This window comes from Chelonoidis abingdonii, chromosome 3 (genome assembly GCF_003597395.2).
Source record: "Chelonoidis abingdonii isolate Lonesome George chromosome 3, CheloAbing_2.0, whole genome shotgun sequence".
In the NCBI taxonomy this organism is placed as follows: domain Eukaryota; kingdom Metazoa; phylum Chordata; order Testudines; family Testudinidae; genus Chelonoidis; species Chelonoidis abingdonii.
Window position 1 is genome coordinate 12,281,050 of NC_133771.1, and position 18,124 is coordinate 12,299,173.

An 18,124-nucleotide genomic window follows, 5' to 3' on the forward strand; every position below is an offset into this window, starting at 1 on the left:
ATGGATCTGGTGCTCAGTGCCTGTTCCTGTGCTGCTATGATCAGTGCCTCAGTGCTGTCTTTTAGTCCAGCTCTTTCCAGCCACTGGTAGGATTTCCCAATGTCAGCCACCTCAGCTATCTGTCGATGGTACATCCCATGCAGGGTCTTGTCTTGCCATGGCACTTCTTCTGCTTGGTCTTCCTCCCATGTCTGCTGCTGCCTCAGGCATTCTCTCAGCAGCTCATCTTTGGGGGCCATCTTACTGATGTACTCCTGGATGTTCCGGGTTTCGTCCAGGACAGTGGCTTTGACGCTCACCAAGCCCCGCCCGCCTTCTTTCCGGCTGGTATACAGTCTCTGGGTGTTGGACTTGGGGTGGAAACCTCCGTGCATTGTGAGGAGCTTCCGGGTTTTCACATCGGCAGCCTCCATGTCCTCCTTTGGCCAGCTCACTATACCGGCAGGGTATCTGATGACCGGCAGGGCGTATCCGTTGATGGCGTGGATCTTGTTCTTCCCACTGAGCTGGCTCTTCAGGACCTGTCTTATCCTTTGGTGATACTTGGATGTTGCTGTCTTCCTTGCCTCCTCATCGTGGTTTCCATGTGACTGTGGGACGCCAAGGTACTTGTAGCTGGTCTGTATGTCTGCTATGTGGCCCGCTGGTAGTTCCACCCCATCAGTCTTGACTACCTTCCCTCTCTTCACTACCATCCGGCCACACTTCTCCAGTCCGAATGACATCCCGATATCCTCACTGTAGATCCGCGTCAGGTGGATTAGCGAGTCGATGTCTCGTTCATTCTTAGCATACAGCTTGATGTCATCCATGTAGAGGAGGTGGCTGATGGTAGTTCCACTCCTGAACCTGTACCCGTATCCAGTCCTTGTGATTATCTGGCTGAGGGGGTTTAAGCCTATGCAGAACAGCAGCGGGGACAGTGCATCACCTTGGTATATGCCGCACTTGATGGCCACTTGTGCAAGCTGCCTTGAGTTGACTTCCAGTGTTGTCTTCCATAGTCCCATTGAGTTCTTGAGGAAGGTCCTTAGTGTCCTGTTGACTTTGTATAGCGCCAGACATTCACAGATCCACGTGTGCGGCATTGAGTCATAGGCTTTCCTATAGTCAATCCAGGCTGTGCTCAGATTGGTCTGTCTAGACCTTGAGTCTTGGGCGACTGCTCTATCTATGAGCAACTGGTGTTTTGAGCCTCTGGTGTTGTTCCCAATGCCCTTCTGAGCTGTGCTCATGTACTGGCCCATATGGTCCTGTAGCTTGGCGGCTATGATGCCTGATAGGACTTTCCATGTTGTGGGGAGGTAGGTTATTGGCCGGTAGTTGGACGGTTCTGTTCCCTTGCAGGGGTCTTTCATGATCAGCACTGTCCTTCCTTGTGTTAGCCAGTTTGGGTGGGAGCCTGCTGCTAGCAGCTGGTTCATCTGTGCTGCTAGGCGTTCATGCACTGCTGTTAGTTTCTTTAGCCAGTAGGTGTGGATCATGTCTGGTCCAGGTGCTGTCCAGCTCTTCATGTTCTTGACCCGCTGCTGGATGTCTTCTACTGTGATGGTGACTGGTTTCTGTTCTGGGAGATTGCTGTGCTCTGTTCTCAGGTCCTGCAGCCACTTTGCACTGGTGTTATGAGTCTTCTCTTTCTCCCATATGTTCTTCCAGTACTGTTCAGTTTCTGCTGCTGGTGGCTCTGCTGTTATTGTGTTGTTGCACTGCAGTTGGGAGTACACCTTGGATGGTTCTTTGGAGAACAGGGCATTTACTTTTTTGGCCTCTGCTTCTCTAGTGTATCTCCTTAGCCTGGTAGCTAGTGCTGTGAGCCTTTGTTTAGCAGTCTCTAGGGCTTCAGATGGAGTCAGGCCCTTGTATTTTTTCAGTAGCCGAGTCTTATCCTTAATCTCTACACCCTTCTGTAGTTCCACCAGCTGACTAACTTCTCTCCGAGTCGCCTTGATCTTATCCTCCAACCTCATTTTCCAGGGTGGGTACATACTGTTGTTCTTCTTGATCGTGTAGCCAAGCATCTCCAGGATTACAGAGGCTGTAGCGTATACCAGTTCATTGGTTTGAGTTATGGTGGTAGTAGGGATTGTCATGAGGGCTCTATTGGCATCTTCTAACATACTAGCTGATGGTACTTCTCCACTGAGCCTTGGTAATCGGTCTCGAGGATTGACTGTAGCTAGTTTCTCCATGATCTTATGCCTCATATCAGCTGCTGTGCTCTGCAATGGAGGGGGTGGCAGTGAAGTTTCAGCTTCAGGTGTGGGCTGCACATCCACTTGTTCTTCCAGGTCTTCTTGAGTCTGGGATGTAATGTGGAGTTGGTCTATCTCAGGCTGTGAGAGCAGCTTCCTCTTTACTATGTTGAAGCGTTGGGTAACTAGCTGTTTCTCAGTAAGTGTGGATGTAGGTCTTTTGTCCATCCATAGTCCCCTCATACGTTTCATATATCCCCTCTCATTAGGTCTACTGTTGTAGTAGCATTCCATCAATTCCAGGTTCTCTTGTCTCGTCCATGAATGGTTTGTTCCAGTAGCCCACTTATCGTCAGATTGTCCTGGTTCCTCAACATCTGGCATGGACCTTGTTAACCCAGGCGATGTCCGAGCCGGCATGACTCTCCTAGTTTGTGTCACTCTCATATTTGAGGTAGGCAGGTGAAGCATTAGGGGATCTTTTGCCCAAGGACCCCTACTGGAAAGTTGGGTACCAACCGGGATTTGAATCCCGGTCTCTCATATCAAAGGGAGGTCCCCTGTATCAAAGGGCGGCGCTCTTAACAACTACGCTATCCAGTTGCTTTATATATACCTTTTCTTATAAGTTTTTTATTTTCTTATAGGTTTGATTATTTGTTTGATTATAATAGGTTTATATTAGGGTATATTTTGGCTGTAACACAAGGGACCTGCAGGCTGCATCCTATATGGTGAGCTAAGGCAAAGTTAGCATACATATGTCTGGGACCTTTTACCTAGATAAATGGAGCTAAAGCATAAGGTCCATGTATGACTGTGACATTTAACAGAGAGGATGTGTTAAAGCAGGTTGACATAGGCGCTTTCCTGAGTTCAGACCCTTTTAAATGTAACAGGTACACCACAACTTAGAACTTGGAAAGAACTGAAATAACGAGTTAGGACAGAGATAACAAATGTGATACCTAACCAGAAAAGGGCCATGGTAACGAACTGACGTGTATAATGAGTTGAGATCATTGATATACTAACCTATAGGAAAAAGACACTCCAACATTAGTGAGGTGAGGAAATACAAATAAGGAGAAGGGAAAAATCCCCTACTGAATATGCATCAAACATAATGGCATCAGCGTAACGTATTATAAAAGTGGCATCCTAGCTTAGGGGCAGTAGGAGAAAGAGAAGTAGTCCTTGGGAATTGTGCCAGAATTATGGCCACTGGTGATGATGGGAAAGGTGATGGTTAACATTTTAGGTTGTTTTACAAGGGATGGTGTGAGTATATGGAGGTGCAGATGTACATTCTGTAGTATCTCTATCTTACTAAGTTGGGGTGTTTGTGACTGTGCTAAATGTATTAATGAATTATATTTGTAAATATAAAAGAGTTCCTATAGTGAGAGTGTTTCAACTGTGCACATCAGGATTCCCAACTATATAATAATTTAAATACTGGGCCTGATCTTGGGGCAAGAACCTGTCAACCCTCAAAGTGATGATTGGGGATTCTTAAGTAATCAATATATAATCTAAGATCAGGCTACACCCATCTGGGGGAGAATCAATTTGCAGGGGGGTGGGAGAGGTTTATGTAGCCCTTTCTCTTTTATCTATATGTTCATCACTGGTGGATTGCTTGCAGGCTATATGTGTCCGAGTGGTTAAATGCTGTTCCAAATCAATGACTGCAAACACCAAGTTCAGTAGTTAAGCTTTACACAAACAGAAGTGGGACTAGAACTGCAAACCTTCGGCTCCAGCAACATATGTCAGTACTATTTGACTGCTGTAGTGGTGTTATGGCTCATATTTTCTGGAGGCACCCACTACTGGGCATCAAAATCACACACACTTGAGCAGAGGAGACTGGTGTCCATACACGTTAGTCAGCACCTTGCAGTGACCCATCTTGGGTTCTACTTATGCTCTACAGATGCTTCTCTAGCTGATAAGCTCAGGTCAGGACATTAATTCTCTTAATCTTGCATGTAAGGGAAGGAGGTACTTGTGTTTTACTAGAACATGTTCACCTCTGCTCTTTTTTCAAACTCTGTTTTCCAGGGGGATGAAGAATATGTTGTCCCTGTGACACTAACCGCTGGGTCCCAGTCTGCCACGTTCACTGAGGTGTTTAAGTACGATCCTTCTTTAAATCCAGCCATTGTATCGCTGAGCAGAAACAGAAGCAGCACAGCAGGTGACAAAGGACATTTAAACTTGAAATTAGATGAAGGTTTCTAACCCTTAGAGGAGTGAAGTTCTGCAACAGCCTTCCANGGATCTGAGTTACTGCAGAGAATTCTTTCCTGGGTGCTGGCTGGTGAGTCTTGCCCACATGCTCAGGGTTTAGCTGATCGCCATATTTGGGGTCAGGAAGGAATTTTCCTCCAGGGCAGATTGGCAGAGGCCCTGGAGGTTTTTTGCCTTCCTCTGCAGCATGGGGCATGGGTCACTTGCTGGAGGATTCTCTGCACCTTGAGGTCTTTAAACCACGATTTGAGAACTTCAATAGCTCAGACATAGGTTAGGGGTTTGTTATAGGAGTGGGTGGGTGAGATTCTGTGGCCTGCGTTGTGCAGTGACCATAATGGTCACTTCTGACCTTAAGTCTATGAATCTATGAAGCCACAGTCTCAAAATGCAAAGAGACGGCTGGTGTAAAAATATGACTGCTCTAAAAAGTTTCATTTTCCATTGTCGTCAACAACACGGGCAGGGCAGAGGCACTAGGTGACTAAGAGGACTGGGGATTGATGCTGGCACACGGTGCCTTTTACTCTCAGGTCACCAGTTCCAGTCTGGCCTTGTTCAGTAGTGAACAAAGGCTCTTGCCATCTGATGGCTCCCCTGAGGACCATGTGAGAAGAGTCATTGGTTTCAGCTTAATATAGGTGGGTGTCCATATTTATAAACTGCCATCACAACTGGGTGTCCTGCTGGCATGGTGAGCAGTCAAGGGATGAGAATGGGCCATAGAGACTGACCTACCTTCACATCCCTGAGGTAGTTCAAATTCAGGGCATAGTAGCATGTGTGTAGTGGGGGGCTAGAAATGAGCGAGAACTTGCGTTGCTACTGTCCATACTATACCTGTAGTAGAGGTGCAATAAAAACACATCTCTCATCCCTTTTCATCAGTAGACCTCAAAGCACTTTTCAAAAGAGAGATCTGGCTGAAAAGTTTCTGATGAAACAGCATCTCAGGCCAGAATAGAATTTCTGGAAAGAGAGAGAGAAGCCACCGTAGACTAGCCAATAGCCCAATGATTAGGGCACTCAGTGTGAGATGGGAACTTGAACTTGGGTTCTCTGTCTGCTAAGTGACTTACCGAAGGACTAGACCATTGGCTTTTCTGGGTCTCTTTTTTTCTCTTTTTTTTTTTTTTTTTAAATGAAAAATTTCAAATAGGCTCATATTTATTCTGTAATGGAACAAAAAGGTCAAAACTTCCAAATGTTTCAGTAAATGGAATTATTGTTTTCTGCCCAGCCCTAGTAAGTATCATTATCCCCATCTTATAGTTGGGGAAACTGAGGCACAGGGCTGTCAAGTGACTTGCTCAAGGTCATCCAGCAGACCAGTGTCAAAGCTGCACCCAGGTTTCCTGAGTACTAGGCTCTATATGTTAGGCCATATTGCCTCTCAGAAGGTTTCAGTTCTCAAGCCAGTCTCATACTGCTCCACAACTGAGCACATTCCACGTTAAATCAATTGTTGTAGCGAAGTCCCTAGTAAACTTGATGGACTCTCTGGCACATCTTCATTTTCAAGGCCAAAACTCTGCTTGGGGTGCAGTTTGCATGTTTAATTTATCTTTTATGAATTTCTTCTCTTTAATGCTGTGGGTTTCTCATGCTTGAAAGTTAGACGGGGTGTCAGTGTTCTGGGTGTTACTTTTATGATGGATAGGCATTTCTGAAGGGGAGAAGGTTTCACAGCTGACGGCCAGATTCTGGATTTGCCTGATCTCCTCTGGCAGCTTGCTCCATGGCCAACTCCAGCACTTTCTGAAAATATGTAGTTCACTGAAAATAAAATAGTGGAAACACGTCAGACCCTGGCGTGTCCCTCTGAAGACTTAGCCCATTGGATGTAAATATTTACTAACTTCCTCTTCTGCCCCCTATTATCACTTTTTTCAGTTATCTTAAGTTAGTAGTTTCCTGATGCTGAAGCCAGGGCTGTTCCTCGACATAGTGGTGCCCTACGCAGCTGGGCTGGGACTGATCAGGGGTGGGAAGAGGTGGAGCAGGGGTGGGGGCAGTTTTCCTGTCTGGTTCAGCCGGCTGGGGGATTGGGCTGGCCACTGGAGAAGCACACAGCTGCATAGGGCACCAGGAAATTTGGGGCAATATGGTGCCCCAAATTTCCTGGTGCCCTACACAGCTGCAGAGTTTGCACGTGGGTAAGGATGGCCCTGGCTGAAGCCTTTCTTTTTAGCAAATATTTCCCAGCAAGGAACATTAAAGGCGTACATGCCAATCTACTATATCTAGAATGTAACCCCTCTTTTCTCTCTCTGAAGAGACAAGTATTGCCAGTCAGCAGCAGCCCGGTTGTTGCCATGGTTAGATTTTGGGGTTGGACTGAATGATCCAGGACCAAGAAAAAATCGGAGAGTGGGGAATCAGTTGCTGACCCCAGAATCAACACAGCAAGCTTAGTTTAGAGGATGAAGGTTAGAGACAGCCTTCTAGATATTGGGCATTTGAAGTTGCATCCCAAATGTAATGAGCAGGCGGTGTTGGGTTTAATAGATAGGGCACTGGACTGGAAGCCAGGAGACCTGGGTTCCAGTCTCAGCTCTGTTGTTGAGCTGCTCTGTGACCTTGGACATGTCACTTCACCTCTCCTACCCTTTGTCTGCCTTGTGTATTTTGGTTGTAAACTCTCTGAGGCAGGAGCTGTTGTAACACCGGCAGACCCCAGTTGTCGGTGGATGGGATCGAACCAGGGATCTCTGAAGCTTGGTGCATGAGCCTTTACAGCATGAACTAAAAGCCAGCTCCCTGTTAGCTAAGGCTGTAGAGCACTAATTAATCTCTCTCTCTAAGTAGTTTCAGTGCCATTAGATGGGACAGATCACCACCCCCAGAAGGTGTGTGGGTTATACTGTCTGTACAGCACTAAGGACAATGAGGTTCTGATCTCCGTGGGGCCTCAAGGTACTATTGTAATATAAATAACATTGCCACGTCTAGCCAGCCCAAGAAGATACCTGTGGTCTGGGATCTCATGCTCAGTGCCTGGGCAGGGGGAGAAGTCTGAATTTGACCTCACTCCCTGAGGTTGCCCAGAAGACCATGTGCTGTGGGACCCCATCCCAGGAGCATGGGCAGAATGTTGTCAGCAGCAGAACCTGACCCCAGCCATTTCACAATCATCGCAGCCCTACGGTGTTGTTTCAGAGAACGGGAACAGGAATGAAGAGTGATGGAGCAGGGTGGGGGAAAGGAAGAACAGACTCTCCCATCCCCACACAGTCCTGTCTCTTTTGATTTCTTTCTTTTTTCATCTGTCTTTCAAGCCTATCCAATCTCTGCACTATGCACTGTAATAAAACTCCCTCTAGGTTCACCAGCCTGGCTGGACTTAGCACCAATGCAAGAAGCAAACTGATCACCCTCCTTACTGCCCACACGGAGTTTCTGTTCCATTCCCCTCTCCCCTTTTCATTTTTTAATACTTCAGAATGCATAAATAAGGGAAAGTGTCCTATATCATCTGAATATTATTCAGATACGATAACACCAAGAGGAGATTTTTCTAGCCGCAGGCAGCATAGGTGTACAGAACTTCTTAATGTTATAGAATCTCATGAATGGTGATGGTACTGGGAGCTCAATCTCTTATTCAGAAGTCAGTGACTTTGGCTTTTAATATAATTTTCCTCCTATCATCAAAATAAATAAATGACATTAAGGCCTTCCAGGCATTTTTGGATTAAGCTGACAATTGACCAAGAGTCCAAAGAGTTCAGGTTATTAATATAGACAACTTCACAGGCTTTCAAAGTTTCAAACTTTATTTGACTCTGATGTAAGTGTAACCCACACACCTTCTGGGTGCGGTGCTCTGGCCTATCCAGTGGCACTGAGACCACTTAGAGAGAGTTAAATGAGTCTGCACATGGGCGGGACAATATGCCGAAGAAGTTTGCATTGCCACAGCCTGTGTTGTGAAGAGACTTCTCTTGCCCTGACACTTGCCCATGCACTAGATTCATGGTAGCAACAAACAACTTGATTGCTTCATGTCTTCTCCTTTCCACAGGGCTCCAGTCACTCCAGATTGGAATATCTTCCTTCACAAATTGTACTGGCCTAGATGTACAGGTCAAAATTGAGGCCACTGTGGCACAGATCCAAGCACGAACAGCCCATGGCGTCGATGTAGTGCTGCCTGCCCTGGCAGATGGATGGTACAACCTTTCAGTCATCATCAATGGCATTGCAATTGGCTCACGTGGGTGAGTGAATGTGCCTATTTCCTTAAGAATGTGAACTTCATTTCGACTTGGGATTTTAGGCTAAATTCTGCTTGGGATTTTAGAGTTAATGGAAAACCAAAGGAAACATGGGCCGGTATCAGAGCCAGCTTGCTAATGAAGAGCTGTGCTGTCTGTTTTACAAATGGTGAGCAATTACTACAACCCTGATTCAGTGGTGAATCCCTGTTCAGCAAAGCTCTTAAGCATGTGCTTTAGTCCCACTGCCGTCAGTAGCACTTTGTACTGCTTCAGTAGTATTCATAATATTTGTCCCTTCATGTTGCTCCATAGAGACCCTGACCAGCTAGTTACATGCCTGGGCTCCAAGGAAAGAGAGTCTTTGTGGTCTGGAATGACAGTGCCTTGTAAGAGGGCACCCGGGAGATGGCATAGAACGAAGCAGGAGATGTAGGGAAGCTATTCGGGGATCCAGCCAGGAAAGGCAATGAGAGAAAAGCATGTGGGATAAAAAGGAAAAGTAAAGAGCTGATCCTGTGTTTGTGTTTTGCAGAGTTGATCCGTTCATCCAGTACAACACTGAGATCCTCAGCGTAGAGCCCTGCTGTGGCTCTGTTCTGGGTAAATACAGCACTTAATTTGTAATGAAAGAGGTGCTGGGGCTCAAACAATTTTTTTTTTTTTTTACTTTCATAACTGATGCGGCAAGCCCAGAGGTGCTGGAGTTATGAACTACCAAGCTCAGAGGTGCTGAGGCTCAACCCTAGTGCAAATTAAGCACTGGGTAAATAGCATCAGCACATCTGTCACCACTTCTGGAGGCCATCAAGGGATCAAGGACTCATCTCCCCTCTTTGATTGATTGGAAAGAATGTCCAATTTCACAGCTGTTTAGATGGTGGCATTTGTAAATATGTGAACCCTTATTATGTAGACTTGTATTGACAGGCAGCAGCTGCCTGCCTGGGACTTTCTGGGTGTGTGTGAGTGTACTGAGCAGCCCACCTTTGGACTGTCTAGCTAATATTGGAACAGTTGGCCATAGGGTTGATGACAAGGTCCGCTGTCCTTTGAATTTGTTTCCCCTCATGAATGAACCAAATGCACAAAAACCATTCACACCTGAATAACCAGTGCTGGTGCTTTCAGTCCGGAGATCCCAGTGCTTAACATTCAACGTGCATAAGTCTTTGATGTATACTCAGAGTCCCACTAGGACAAAAGCTGACCATAAACCTTTGCAGGATCAGGGCCTAAGTGAAGCGTCTCTGTTGCTTTGCTGTGTAGCAGATAGGGAGGCAATGAACATTTTAAGTCATAGAAATTTAAGTTCTTGATTTTGCTCTGTCTCACACCAGTGTAAATCAGCAGTATCTCCACTGAACTCAGTGGACCTCCTCCCGTGTAAAACTGGAGTTAGGAAAAGGAGAATCTGGGCCTAGTGGAGGGTAGGAAGGGATGCATAGTCTTATCCTTGAAGTGTAGGACTGGGACCTAGAAACTGACGGATGCTATGGCTTGCCTTAGCCAAATCACTTAACTCCTCTGCTGGCCATAATCGCAGAGGGGCTTTGTGTTGGTTCATTAGATAAAGTGTCAAATATTATTATTCAGCTTTGAGAGCTGATGCCAACTTAGATATAGCAAAGCCCATCAAACTGGAAGGTTAAATAATAAAAAAAAAATGTGGATTGTAGAAGAATTCTCTTTTTAGAAGTAAATTCAAGGTTTAAGAAAAAAATGATGGGTTACGAATGATGTTCAGCTCCAGCAGCATGCCAGGCATTTTACCAACGAAAGTGGAGACAGGGATGCTACCCCAAAGAGTGCACCATCTGGGGATCAGGATGCTTCAGAACCAGTGCTGAGCGAGAAAGCTGGCTGAGTCATACTAGTTCCACTTTGTTGTTTTTTGAGAGGGCTGGGGTTTATTGACTTTATGAAAAAATGTACTGAAACTTTCTAGAAAGTCACATAGGATAGCTAGTGAATAGTCTATAGTCCAGGGCCTCCTTCTTTAATCCCACACAGTGACCATAGGCTGGAGCATGGAATGCACCACTTTGAAGTCAGTGGAGGCTGATTGGCTCAGAATGGAGTATTGCAAGCTGGGACATGGAGTTGCACATGGTGCATCTCTGTATTAAAGATGACGATAGCTGCAATCTCTCAGTTTTATGCCATTAACATGTGGCCTCTTGATGTCATGGCAGGTTACCAATACAGCATTGAATTGGGCAAGATTTGGGCACACCTTGCTATTGGGTCCTTCAAAAACTCTGTCGTGCTAATAGAGCCGTCAACAAATTATATAGTTCCTAAGGAGAGCTCTCTTGCTGAAGCACTTGCCAAAGATCTTGAGGAGTTTAGACTTGGAATAGAGGAATTTAGGCCTGAGTTATAGCAGCTGAAAGCCTGAGCTCACTCCACTGTGTGTTCTGATTTGCTTAATCCTCTTCTTAGCAGACAAAGGGTTAGCTTTGGTGATATCTGCACTGCAGTCTGATATTTCTCCACTGCTATATGGCGTTGCATCACAATCTCATGTGCAAGTTAGTTCATGCCATTCTGCAAAAGGAGGAGGGGGACCAGCCCATACTCCAGGGACGTATAGCTGGAATGCAGCTGCCAGGCAAACAGCGATCACAGGGTAAAGTGGCCAGTTTTGAAGAACCCTGTGCTTGGCAAACCGATCCTTAGAACGCAGAGATTAGAATTTTTCAAACTCTCGCTGCTCTCCCCATGTTAAATTGTTAAATGTTACATCCTGGGATGCAGTGGTGGGTGAGGACTTAATCTGGGAAGCAGTGTCATATAAACTCAGGGTCCCTATGTGGCGATCAGGTGCCAATGAATCTCATTTTAAGGGGAGAAGCAGTTGAGACAATGTGGCTGTAGAAATTTACGTGGAGTTTCACCATATTAGAATTCACTCTGAGCTGACTCCATGGCCCTAACCCTTTGATTTGATCTGTATCCCTAGGTGGAACAATCCTCACAATCTCTGGAAAAGGCTTTAGCCAAAACTCTTCCCTGGTTTCAGTCTTTATTGGCACGCAAACCTGTGATGTTACCCTCTTGATGGAAGAGACAATATGGTGCCAGACCCCACCGGCTGCTGACTTCTCTAATATAGAGTCCCAGGACATCTCTGTACTTGTGGGGGTGTTCATTGGTAACAGATCCTCTCCATTCCTTCCCTCCTGGAGCTTCCCAAAGAGGAGTATCACCTTTACTTACCAGATGGCTTTGACTCCCGTAGTTACCTCTGTGGAAGTAAAAATGATGAATGACAGTCTGTGTCTGGGCATAGAAGGAATAAATATAACTGGTTCAGTGGCTAAGCTGGGAGACTCTGAATGTGAGCTGGAGTTTCAATGTGCCAATGAATCCACAACCCTTTCTCAATGCTCCTTCCCACTGAGCACTCTGGAACCTGGGATCTATCCCGTCAGATTTCTCCAGAAGCAGCTGGGCTATGCCAACGTGACGGCAGCACTTCAGAACTTTAAATTAGTCCCAGAGGTAAGGGCCATAATTCCATCACAAGGTTCAGCTTGTGGTGGGCTGTTGCTCACTATATTCGGTCTTGGTCTAAAATCCAGGAGGAATTCAGTTCATGTGAGCCTGACGGGTAACTATACTTGTGAGATCCGCAGTGTAGATCACAACAGGATCAGCTGCACTCTTCTTCCAAGGAAACCTCCTCTGGGTGACTGGTGGTTGCCTGATGCATCTCAAGCCCTTAATGTCACAGTGATGGTAAATGGAATCCAGAGTGTCTGCCTCTCAGACTGTGCCCTCCATCTGCTGAAAGAGTGGACCCCTAGAGTGGATGCTGTGGTCTGGGAGATCAATGGGACATTGTCATCTCTGCTGATCAGAGGCCAGAGATTAGCTTTGGCAACTGATGAACTTGTGATACAAGTGGACAGTCGTGACTCTTGTAACGTAATTTTCTGGAATGAGACCAGCATACAATGCAACACAGGCTGCCTTTCCCCAGGGGAGCACAGCCTTTCTGTGTCCAACAGAAGAAGTGGGCACGCTTGCTTCAGCAGGGACTCCCATATCTTCACCATCATTCCTTATGTGCTCAAATTTTACCCCCAAAATTTCAGTACCAATGGTGGGGGCCTTCTTGCCATACAAGGGGCAGCACTGAAAGGAAGGAACAGCACTTCCATTCTTGTTGGGAACCAACCCTGTCTCATTACAGATGTCAGCTATGTGGTTGTCCGGTGCTCTGTTCCTCTGGGCAATGGGATCCATGCTTTAACTCTAGAAATAGATGGCATCTCGTACTACCTTGGTGAAATAAGTTACAGTGAAGAGTTCACCCCCATTTTCCTTTTCCTTCTGCCTCCGGTGGGCCTTCTTTTAACAATGACCGTGTCACGGATCACGGGGGTGGAAGGCATGCATATTTCCATTGGGGACTCCCCCTGCACCAACATCACTGGCAATCTCACCACTTTACAGTGCTCAGCTCCCCGGCTTCCTGCTGGAGAATACCGGGTCCTCGGTGGTGACTTCCTCCGAGGCTGGGCTTCGTCAAACTTGACATTCACCTCTCCGCTTACCATCACATCGACACGCAACAACTGGGGTAAGTGCATGAGTGGCTGGGAATGACTATCTCCCAGGTAACAGCAGTGACAGAGCTGTCACAATCTGTATTTGGAGTTTGCAAGAGAGGAAATCACTAGTGACCCCCACCTCCTCCCAACAAACATACTAAAATCTAGAGTATTGGGGAGAGTGAATGTGGCCTGATTTGTTTCTTTCACAGACTATGAGTAAGTGCCCTGGCTAGGGTCTAGGAGGAGGGATAGCTCAGTGGTTTAAGCATTGCCCTGCTAAACCCAGGGTTGTGGGTTTAATCCTTGAGGGGGCCAGTTCAGGATCTGGGGCAAAAATCAGTACTTGGTCCTGCTAGTGAAAGCAGGGGGCTGGACTTGATGACCTTTCAAGGTCCCTTCCAGTTCTAGGAGATATGTATATCTCCAAATATTTTTTTTTAAAAAAACCTGCTTACATGCTAAATTCTCTTGTTTTCAGGAATTCATAAATACCCCTACCCATCCCCCATAAAATAAAATCCTTATTTGGGTGTGAAACATAGTATCCAAGATTCAATAGAAGAACAATGGTAAGCAATCAGAGCCTGTGTTGATGGGCACAAGCACAAAATTTGAAGACCGACCGATCTATCTATCTAGGTATCTCTGCATGGATTTGATCATAGACTCATAGAATATCAGGGTTGGAAGGGACCCCAGGAGGTCATCTAGTCCAACCTCCCTCTCAAAGCAGGCCCAACCCCAGGACCGATCCTGCAGAGTCTTGTAAAAATGTTATATTGGCAAGCAGTTAGATCCCCATGTTACTCACACATGATGATGCCCCTTGTTTACGCATCACAGTGGAGTGCTGATTAAACCGTTATACCACATCTCGCCTCCATAAATTCTGCACAGGCAACGTGTGTTACAGAAAAAAATAATTTTAAGATCTTGGAGAGTTTTATAAAAAAGATGTTGTGGGATGGAAAAGGTGATTCCAACTGTGTAAAGGTGGTTCTAGCAGACAGGGGTATGGCTGGTCAGAAATCTTCTTTTGAAACATACTGTTTGTTGGAAAATACCAGTTCATCAAAAACAAAACAATTTATAGGGAAGAGTTGTGTTTGGCAACTCTCACAATTTGAAAAAAGTTTGTAAATTGTCAAAATATCCTATTTTGACATCTATTTGAAACAATTAGTTTTTTCAGTCTGAATCACCATCTTGTTTTGAAATGTTAGTTAAATTATACCAAAAAGGGTATTTATTTTTTATATGAAACATTTTGATTGACCTAATCCAAAAACTTTTTAGGATTATAGATTTTTGAAACTTCAGAAATTCTCACAGGCTGGGAAAACTGTTTCTCACCCAGCTCTAGACAGGGAACGTTGTACTCACACAAAAGCAGGATGACCTCCCCTTCTGGCTGCATACACCACAGTATTCATCCCACGCTGGGGCAAATGAAGGCACAGAGGGATGCACACCCATGTTTTCCAAGCATTCATTCATTTTATTCCCTTGGTATTTGGGTGCAGAACTTGAGACATCTAACCCCTTATTTTCAGAAGGTCCGAGTGCCTCCAGCTTCCACTGACTTCTGAAAATATCTGACCTTAACTCTCTTAAGATGGACACACAAAAATGCAGGTGCCTGAAGTCAGTGGCTACTTTTGAAACTCAGTAACACAGCAAGTCAATGACAGAAAACATTATTTATTTATGTCTTTATTATAGTGCCTGGGGCCCCAGCCAAGATGATTGTGCAAGGTGCTGTACAGACACATAGAAAGAGACAGTCCAGCCCTGAAAAAATAACAATTTAAATAGACAAGATAGATAAAGATTGGCAGGGGAAACAGAGAGATGCTAAGTGACTTTCCCACATCACAAAGCAGGTAATTATCAGAGCCCCACACTGCCTCCATAGAAACAGAAACCGTAGGCCTGATTCTCATCTCACTTCCACCAATTTTAGATTGGCATGACACTTCTGAGTTCACAGAGTGCATCTACTTAACCTTAAATGGGTACATGAAGGAACCAGCAGTCCTTACGTTTTGTCTCGGGATGGGGCATTAAAGGTAGTGCAGCATCACAATCACCCCTCACCCTCTGTAGAACCATGCAAGATGCAGTGGCCAGAGATGATCTGGCTCCAAGTATTGTGGATAACTGAGGCACATCTGTGATGGCCTTTCCCTTACCCATAATGCAAGTGTAAAGGCAGATTCTGAGGCCCTTGTAAATTGAGGCTGCAGTTCCAGGCTGGTTTCATTAACAGCCAGTCATGAAGCTCTGTTTTAAATCCCTTTCTCTATTCTCTTCCTAGGTGGCCTGGGTGGAGGAGAAGTGCACGTGCATGGCACTGGGTTTGCTCCAGGAAACACCTCCGTGACCATCTGTGGTGCTCCCTGTGAAATGCTAGGTGATATCACGACAACCGATGTGAGCTGCTTGGCCCCACGCTTGGATGGTCAGTTAACATGTTGTGATGGATAATGAACCCTCCTAAAATCTATCCCTGACCTCAAACCACATGTCCTGGATTCCCATTGCAAAAAATCCCAGTGCAGATGAGGAGAGGGGCACCTCTGATGGCCCAAAAACTACCATGGGGAAGGGAGAGGAGCCAACATGGCAGCAGCCACCGCATCCTGACCCTCATCCAAAATCCCACTGATGTCAATGGGAGTCTTTCTATTGATGTCAGTGGGCAAGGATCAGGCCTTGTCTGGAAACACCACATAGTCACTGTTTTGTGAGTGTGTGGGAGATGTGATAAGAGATGGCATGTGGCTGGATGACAGCCTGTCTCTGCAGCATCATTCCCATGGAAACAATCCAGCAGAAGCACTTACACCTTTCTTCTCTCGATGGCAGGAAGTAGGGAATGGGGTGGGAGGAGACTATGGCATGCATGCATGCAGGGTATTGTTATTGGTATGCAGTAGCTTCTGCAGGCCAGGGCCTCGTTGTGATAGGCAGTCTACAAACAAACATATGGCAAAGAGATGGTCCTGCCCTGAGGGACTTACAATGCAAGTACCTTCAAGGTACTCTAAGGGTAGAGGAGCTAAGTGAGTACCCTGAGATCTGTATGTAACATGGACAGACCCTGGTTGTTGGGATCGAACCTGGGACCTCTGGAGCTACATGCCTCTTAACTAAGGCTGTAGCAGACTCATTAATCTCTAAGTGTTCTCGCTGCTACTAGAGGAGACAGAGAACCACATCCAGGACATGTGTAGGTTACATACTTTTCCTAGCTGAGGAAGCTTGTCCGAAGCTTCTGAGACTCTCTAGTTGATATCCCAGGTGAGCCCTGACTTGAAACACTGACAGACCCCGGTCATTGGGGAGTGGGATTGAACCTCTGGAGCTAAATGCATGAGCCTCTACTGCATGAGCTAAAAGGCACATGGCCCTTAGCTAAGGCTGTAGCAGACTCATTAATCTCTAAGTGGTCTCAGTGCCACAAAAGAGGATAGAACACCACACCCAGGAAGTGTGTGGGTTACATATAGTATTTCTTCAAATTCTAGAGACCTCCCTGAGCTCAAAAGTCCATGGTCTCTGCTCCTCCATGGATCTATAAATCCCTCCCATCCTATGCAGTGATGCTATGAGAGTATCTGTGACTGCTAACTTGTGGAATTCCTACTTGTCATTTTGCATCATCCTCTAGGTTTCTCGATAGGCAGTCTCAAAATACAAACCAAAACTGTGTGTGTTTGGATGTGGGTGCAAATAATCACTTTATTTAAACAGGATTTGGGAACAATCCTAGGAACTTTCCTTTAAGCTCTGTCCTGGGAACTGGGATATCTCATGTTAAAAGACTCAGTGCTTGAATACCGGGATGAGGGGCGGGGGAGACTGGTTATTCAAGAAAAATAAATAGAATAAAATACAAAAAAATGATTGAGACTATGAAAACATGAAGAACGACATTCCTAAATTTACTGTGCTTTGGACCATTGCTGAGGTGGAAAGAATATGCTTGTCCAGATAATACTTCAAATGGGCACTAGATGTCAGCAAGCGAATGCTGATTGATTGTATCAAAGAGTTTCTTGGTTATTTAGTTTGGGGGATTGAGTTGGATAGGCTGCACTTCCCTCTAAACAGACAAATAAGATTTTTCCTTGTTTATTGCTCAGCTCTTGCTGAATTAAAAGATATTTATCTCATATCCTACCAAATATGCCATTGAGAAGGCTAACTTCTCTCTCTCTCTCACCTACCCTCTACCAGTGATGACCTGTTACACTTAGAAAAATATTTGTTTTTTTCTGATCAAACAAAACAAACTAAAAAACAAACTCACATTAGTTTAGGGGCAAGTAGATATTTGCAATGCTGATATAGGCACATAAACATAAATATATAAAATGTTTGTATACACAAACTCAAATGCGTTCATATCTCACAAACACACCACAAATGGTAAAATAGCCTGATATTCACATTTTGATTATAATTGTATTTGCAGATTATATTTTTAGATGATAATTGGCCTGCCAAAGATCTTTTTAAGCAAGATTCACATCTGCTGCTTACTTGGTGCTATTATCTTGGAGTTTTACATTTGTGATGTGCTGGCTGGCCCCTACCAGCTAGACTAGTGAGCTGTAGACAAACAGAGCTCCCTTTTGCTATCCTCATTCACTCAGCAGAGAGGTTCCTAACCACTGCAGCGGTACAGGGAGACAAGCTGTGTACAGAGGCCTAGGGAGACATGATTTTGGGGCCTTTGCTACACTTCAGTACAGAGGCACGTGCATGCAGATTAGAAGCACTTCTGATATTTCCTGGCTGTGCCCAGTGCCAGGGACTGGTGAAGTGGATGCATCATCATCCTGTTGCAGAAATACCTTCCCTTGATGTATTTTTATGTAGAGCGCGC

General features: G+C 45.4%; 1 protein-coding gene across 1 annotated transcript in view; it reads left to right on the forward strand.

Moving 5' to 3' along the window:
* Positions 1–18,124, forward strand: part of PKHD1 (PKHD1 ciliary IPT domain containing fibrocystin/polyductin) — a 394,719-nt gene that overhangs the window by 68,363 nt on the left and 308,232 nt on the right. The window contains exons 29-33 of the mRNA XM_032796706.2: positions 4,260–4,395; positions 8,473–8,668; positions 9,201–9,268; positions 11,631–13,256; positions 15,548–15,691. Coding sequence (XP_032652597.2) covers positions 4,260–4,395; positions 8,473–8,668; positions 9,201–9,268; positions 11,631–13,256; positions 15,548–15,691 — 2,170 coding nt within the window. The remainder of the gene's footprint in view (positions 1–4,259; positions 4,396–8,472; positions 8,669–9,200; positions 9,269–11,630; positions 13,257–15,547; positions 15,692–18,124) is intronic.